The sequence below is a fragment of the Mandrillus leucophaeus genome, unplaced genomic scaffold (genome assembly GCF_000951045.1).
Source record: "Mandrillus leucophaeus isolate KB7577 unplaced genomic scaffold, Mleu.le_1.0 Scaffold319, whole genome shotgun sequence".
Lineage (NCBI taxonomy): Eukaryota > Metazoa > Chordata > Mammalia > Primates > Cercopithecidae > Mandrillus > Mandrillus leucophaeus.
In genome coordinates, this window is record NW_012103354.1 from 18,364 (window position 1) to 24,581 (window position 6,218).

The following is a 6,218-nucleotide window of genomic DNA, read 5'->3' on the forward strand; positions in this document are numbered from 1 at the left end:
TGATGTGTCCATCTCTCTGAGAGGGAGACCCTGACGGTGGCACAGCACTGGTGCCCACCCTCCAGGTAGAGCGGGGAGATGGAGCGTGTCCACTGTCCCACGGCACCATCACCCTGTCCAAGTGGGTCCCGGAGCTGGGGAAAAGGCTATCACGTGATTCAGATGCAAGTGTGCTCATGAGGTCACCCCAGACTAGGAGATTGCTGGATGGGCACAATCCCCCCAACCCGGGGAGGTTGAGGCAGGAGTGTGCCGTCTCACCCGTTTCGAGCAAAGTTGGCCCAGTACTTCATCGTCTTCCTGCTTAGCCGCTCCTCCTCCTCAGTGAATTTAACTGCAGAGAGGAAGGGGACATGTGTCTTGGTCAGGATGTCCCACCTCAGCATCCCAGGTGGAGCTTGTCCATGGCCCCCCAGCCCTTGGTCCCCAGTCCCGCTTCTCTGCTTTTTCTCCCACTGCCCTCAGAAGCCAGTCCTCCCCTTTTCCAACCTTTCCCCTTAGCCCAGGCTCTGGCTGACTCCATCCTTCCTGGCCCTGAAGGCCCCTTCTCCCTTCTGTCACTGGCAGTCATTGAAGAAACAAACGTCCTGAAAACCTGCTCTGCACCAGGCAGACACCCAAAGGTGGGGAGGGACGGAGGGAGCACAGGCCACAGTCTGAAGGGTCATGAATTCTAATCCTGGCAGAGCCTTTGGAGCTGTAAAATCTTGGACGCCTGATCTCATCCTGTCTCTGAGCCTCAGTTTCCTTATCTGGGCAGTGAGGACAATCAATCACCCCTCAGGGACCCAGCCAGGGACCCAGCCCACCTCCCGGGAAAGGAAGAAGACTCACCGTAGTTGCCCCAGAAGAAATTTCCAAAAACAAAAGGAAGCTCATCACCATGGTTTGCCTTCACGTGCGGCGGCCTGATATTCTTGACCCAGCTGGGCTGATGCTGGAACTCATAGAAGTACACAGGGGCCCGGGAACCTGTGGGGTGGGTAGCCCGTGACACAGGGGCCCCTCCCCTGAAGCCTTCTTGCCTCACCCATGGTGATAAGATACCTAGGTCCAATGATGGCTGGAATCTGGACAGTGGGGTGTGGAGCCCCAGGCTGGGGCAGGAGCAGAGGAAGAGACGGGATAAATCATGGCCTCGGACTTCTTAGCTGTATCATCTTGGGCAAGTCACTGAAGGTCCCTAACTTCAATTTCCTCATCTGTGAAACGGGCAAATGTCTGTCTCTTGGGCTAGCCGTGAGGATTTACTGCAGTGATGGACCTCAAGTGCCGGCGGAACCCAATAAATATGAGTGGGGGGACCTGGATAGCAGCAGGTCTCACCTGGTACCCACAGCCCTGAGCTGTACCCCTGCCAGTCAGGCCTTAGGTCCAAATATACTCACGCTGAAAATGTGCTACTTGGAGTGCAGGGAGCACGAACATGGAGTCTGCCATCATCTCCTGGAACTGGGCTTGGAGGTTCTGGGGCTCCCCATTGTCCCCAATGTACTCCTCCATCAGCAGGTCACCAAATGTAGGCGGCAACATCTACCCCAGGTGGATCAGGAAGAGGCAGGTTAGGCTGGATGCCAAGGGCAGGGAGGAAGTGGCCTCGAGCTTGGGGAGATGGACCGTGAGATGGAGCAGGAAGTGGGAGCAAAGGCATGGCTCTGAGGTGACCCCACCCCCAAACACACACACACTCGGGCCTTTTCTCATGGGGGTCACTACATAGGCAGGGTATCTGGGGGCTGAATTTCCTCTGCCTCAGGACAGGAGAGGAGCCCCTCTCCGTTGGCGAGGGACCCCAGGAGCCTTACCATCAGCGTTAACATTTTTTGCAGAACAGCCTGGAAGGCCTCTCTGTCCATTTCCTTCTGAGTGTCATAGATACTTGTGTCCTGGGTGGCCGGGAGAGAGTCTATAGTTGGGGATGGGATGAGCCTGGAGCTATGAAGCCCTGAACACCCCCCACTACCAGATGGGCTCCCCAGGCACTTGAGGGCTTGGGTTGGGCCTCACACTGGGGTTGATCCAGCCGAATTCATCATTGTTGACACCAATGATGCTGGGGACAGGTTGAAACTCAGCAGAGGCCAGCAGCTCCTGGGGGTGCCTGGGCAGGAAGATCCCATCCACCACTCCGGGGATCATCATGTTGAAAGGCTGAGGGGAAATGCAAGGTCAGGGAAGAAGGTTGGGTCCCAGACATCTTCCAATGCCTTCTGAGTACCTTCCACTCCTTCCCGGTTCATCCCCGGATGCTCATATCCAATCAATGCCTGGCTCGGGCATGCACCAACCTTCAGTCTCCACCCAGGGCTATGATACCCAGGCAGGCAAATAAGGTAATGTGCCCAGGGAATATGAGGACCATGCAGACCTGCCAGCCCCATGTCTCTTGCACCCCTTCCTCTACACCCACATCCATTTAGACCAACCTTGTTAATTGCAAGAATCTCCTCTTTACTCTTGCCCCTCAGGCAGCCCACTAGGGCCTCAGAGTCAACTTGGCCACAGGCTGACAGATTGGCCACCACCTGCAAAGGGACCAGGCAGGCGCCGGCTCATCCTTCCGAGTAGAGAAGAGGAGTTTGCCCAAGGCCCTGGCCAAGAACAGGGACACCCCAAATCTCACAGGGTACTGCGTATGAATTCCTGCAGTTCTGACACTGTTCCCACTCAGAAGTCGCAGACATAGGAGCCATCCCATCTGCCTAGATGGTTCTCCTCATGATGGGGATCCCTAGGGTGCCAACTTTGCACAGAGGCCACAGAACAAACTTGGCCTCTGCAATGGCAGAAGGATGTGCATTCTGACCCTGGAGCACCCCAACAATTCCAAGGTAGGTGGCAGCTCCTGGGGCATGCTCCCCGATGGCCCTTGTCATCCCCACTTAACAGACAGAAGGGGAGGTAGCAGGCCTAGGCCTCCACAGCTGAGGGCACTCACCGTGGAGATAACATCTGCTGAGCTGGCAATGAGGCAGGGCATGAGGGCCACGCCACTCTCCATGATGGCCCCATGGAAGAGTCCTTGGGACATGGGGGACACAACAAGCGAAGACACACTTGTGCCACCCGCAGACTCGCCAAAAATGGTGACACGGTCAGGGTTGCCTCCAAAGTGGGCGATATTCTGTCGGACCCAGCGTAGTGCGGCCACTTGGTCCAGATAGCCCCAGTTGCCAGTTGCATGCTTGTCTCCAGTGCTGAGAAGTAGCAGGGACAGGGATCACAGGGCTGTCCTGGCCCCGCTCAGCCCCTATGGCCCAGCCCAGCCTCAGTCTCACCTGAAGAAGCCCAGGACACCCAGGCGGTACTGGATGGTGACTACCACCACGTGCTCAAAGGCGGCCAGCATGGAACCATCATACATGGAAGCCATGCCAAAAGCAAGCCCACCACCGTGGATCCACACCATCACCTGGGGAAATCAAGGCAGCTACCACGATGCTCCTACCCAGCCAGAACCCCGCCAGGGCCACTACCTAGACCAACCAGTGCTTTGCCTCTGCATACCTCCCCATTAGAACTCCAGCACAAATTCATTACGTGAGTCACAGACTAGGTACCCAGGATCTATCAGGAAGACTAGGCCTCACATCTTTTGGATTGACCTCTCGTATCAAAGCCTGGTTTCATTTGTCCCAGAAAACTCACCAAAGTGGAAAGAAAAGGGGTGTCTCCCTGACAGCTCCACATGAACATTAATCAAAAATGTCCTTAGCCTGAACCACATAGTTAGACCCCCTTTCAACAGAAAATGTTTTAAAAATTAGCCAGGCATGGTGGCATAGGCCTGCAGTCCCAGCTACTCGGGAGGCTGAGATGGGAGGATCGTCCAGGAATTCGAGGCTACAGAGAGCTACGTTCATGCCACTGCATTCTAGCCTGGGAAACAGAGCATGATGCCACATCTAACAAAAAAAATTTTATGTGTGCCCATTCTCATAGGCCCAACAGATTATCCATGGCTGGGATTCTTGGTAACCTCAAGGTGCAGCCCTTGGGCACTTGAGTGGATGTCCTGGGTGTGAGTTGGCTGGGTGAGTCCTGGGTCCAGCCTAGAGCCACAGCCTTTGACCTCTGGCAGCAGCCAGAACTCTGTGACCCCATGTCCGGGGGCCAGCTGCCCAGCCTGGGTAAGGAGCATTTCTTGGACCTGACAGTGAGAAGCTTCTCAGTATGCTCCCCTCTGCAGCAGGGCCTGAGCTAATATTGTCCTTTCCAGCTTCTTGCAGAACTGTCCTCCAACTCCCAGTGAACTACGGTCTGACACCCACCGGTAGGTTAGAGCCTTCGTGGCTGTAGGCCGGCGTGTAGATGCTGAGGTACAGGCAGTCCTCAGACATGGAGACGGAAGGGATGGTCACATTGACTTGGCTCTGAACCTCGGAATCCGTTATGGTGAGGTCCTGAAGACACCTGGTAACCCGAGCAAACAATCAGTCCAGCGGCCGCATCACGGCCAAAACCAGACCCTGGATTCAGATGTGCCCCCAACCACCCTCAGCCCCTCTCACAATACCCTGCCCACACATGATCCCTCTCAAAAATCCCTTCCCACCAAGTTATAGGCCACAGGCTCTGGGGAAGCTGGGATGGAGCTTGGACTTCCAGGGAGGTCTCGAGGTCATTGAGGACCTTGGGTATCATTCCTCCCGACACCGGAAACCTTGACTCTCAGGGGTTTCTCTGAGAACCATTGGCTGCATGTGTTGACATTCACCACTATATCGCTGTACCCGCTCAGGCCTGGGACAGGGGAGTAGCCCACACATGTGTGCTACATGAGTGAATGGATGTTAATTTCTCATGAGAAGGGCAGTGGGATGTCTTTCATCCCAAGTCTAAACTCTCAAAAACTCATCATTCCCACATGGCCTCCAGTTGGAAAAATATACACGTCTCTTGGCCAATGGCTCCTGGCCCAGTCGGTGGACACAGTGACTGTGGAGAGTGCGGGTCCCAAGGAAGCTACCACTACTGTTCTCTTCAGCTATTTGCAACATCTGCCACTAGAGTTAGGGGCTCCTACAAGGTTCATAGAGCTACATCGCAACTTTCCCAGAGACACCTGCCCCTGGTGGCACAGAAAGCTTGGCATAAGCAGAATCTGGGGAGATCTGTGTCTCTGCCCCTCCCTTCAGCACCTGGAGCCAATGCCTCCCAAATGCCAAGCCTTGAGCCAGGAGTCTGAGAAGTTATTCACCCTCCCGAGCCTCAGCATACTCATTGGAAAAATGCACGTGGGGATCCACGGAACTCAGAAGGAAAACTGGCTGTGGAGGTTTAGGTGACATGACAATTGCAGCCTAGCTGATCTCAGAGTACCTCCACCCCTGCCCCAGGGCTTGGAGTTCCCTGGACCCCTGGGAGAGCTTACACATCCGGATGGGTGGTTCCATCTCTCACACCACTCCAAGATTCAGGGGGCTCAGGGGGTGCAAATCGCAGCGGACCTAGAGGTGGCTTGGCAAAGGGAATTCCCAGGAAGGTGTGGATCCCGGTATCGGCGCCCCTGACATGGACAAGACTCCCCAGCACCTGGCCCGTGTGTGTGGTCCGGATGGGACTGGCAGAGTCCTGGCCTGTGGGCAGAGAGACAGATATCACAGTTGGGTCTGTCCAATCGGTTGCCCTCCCAGACTGTTGGTATTGCTGCCTCCTTGCCATCCTCAGCTCAGCTCAAGGGATCCTGATCTATAAACACGGGCTTTATGAACTTCCTGCCTGTAACACTCTCTTCCCGCTCTGCCTTCCTGGGCCTGTCTCCATCCTACCAGGCTGAGGCTTCTCGGGGCCCAACATCATCATTCAGCCCTAGGACCTTCAAACAAAGGGTCACATGCTCTTGTTGGGACTAGAGTGTCCTTTCAACTGTGTGCCAGGTCATGTGACAGTAGGATGATGGTGGGAATTGGGCGGGCAAGGTTCCTGTCCTCAGGGATGTCATGTCCAAGGTGGCAAGAAATGACATAAAGAAAGCATCCTCCAAACCATGAGTGATGTTGGTGAAAAGAGCTACCAGAGAGAAGTATGGCTGTGACTGGGACATAGAAAGCACAGCTGCTGGCTTGGGGACCCTAGTGGGACTCTGTCTCTGCAAAAAAATCAAGAAAATAAATTAGCAGGGCAAGGTAGCGCATGCCTGTAGTTCCAGCTATTTGGCAAGCTGAGGTGGGAAGATTGGATGAGCCTGGGAGGTTGAGGCTACATTGAGCCATGAT

General features: G+C 55.0%; 1 protein-coding gene across 1 annotated transcript in view; it reads right to left on the reverse strand.

Moving 5' to 3' along the window:
• Positions 1-13: 13 nt before the first annotated feature.
• Positions 14-6,218, reverse strand: part of LOC105545097 (cocaine esterase-like) — an 11,047-nt gene continuing 4,842 nt past the window's right edge. The window contains 10 exon segments of the mRNA XM_011987862.1: positions 14-334; positions 835-972; positions 1,389-1,533; positions 1,806-1,886; positions 2,008-2,151; positions 2,427-2,525; positions 2,939-3,197; positions 3,279-3,412; positions 4,272-4,413; positions 5,375-5,579. Coding sequence (XP_011843252.1) covers positions 258-334; positions 835-972; positions 1,389-1,533; positions 1,806-1,886; positions 2,008-2,151; positions 2,427-2,525; positions 2,939-3,197; positions 3,279-3,412; positions 4,272-4,413; positions 5,375-5,579 — 1,424 coding nt within the window. The 3' untranslated portion in view covers positions 14-257.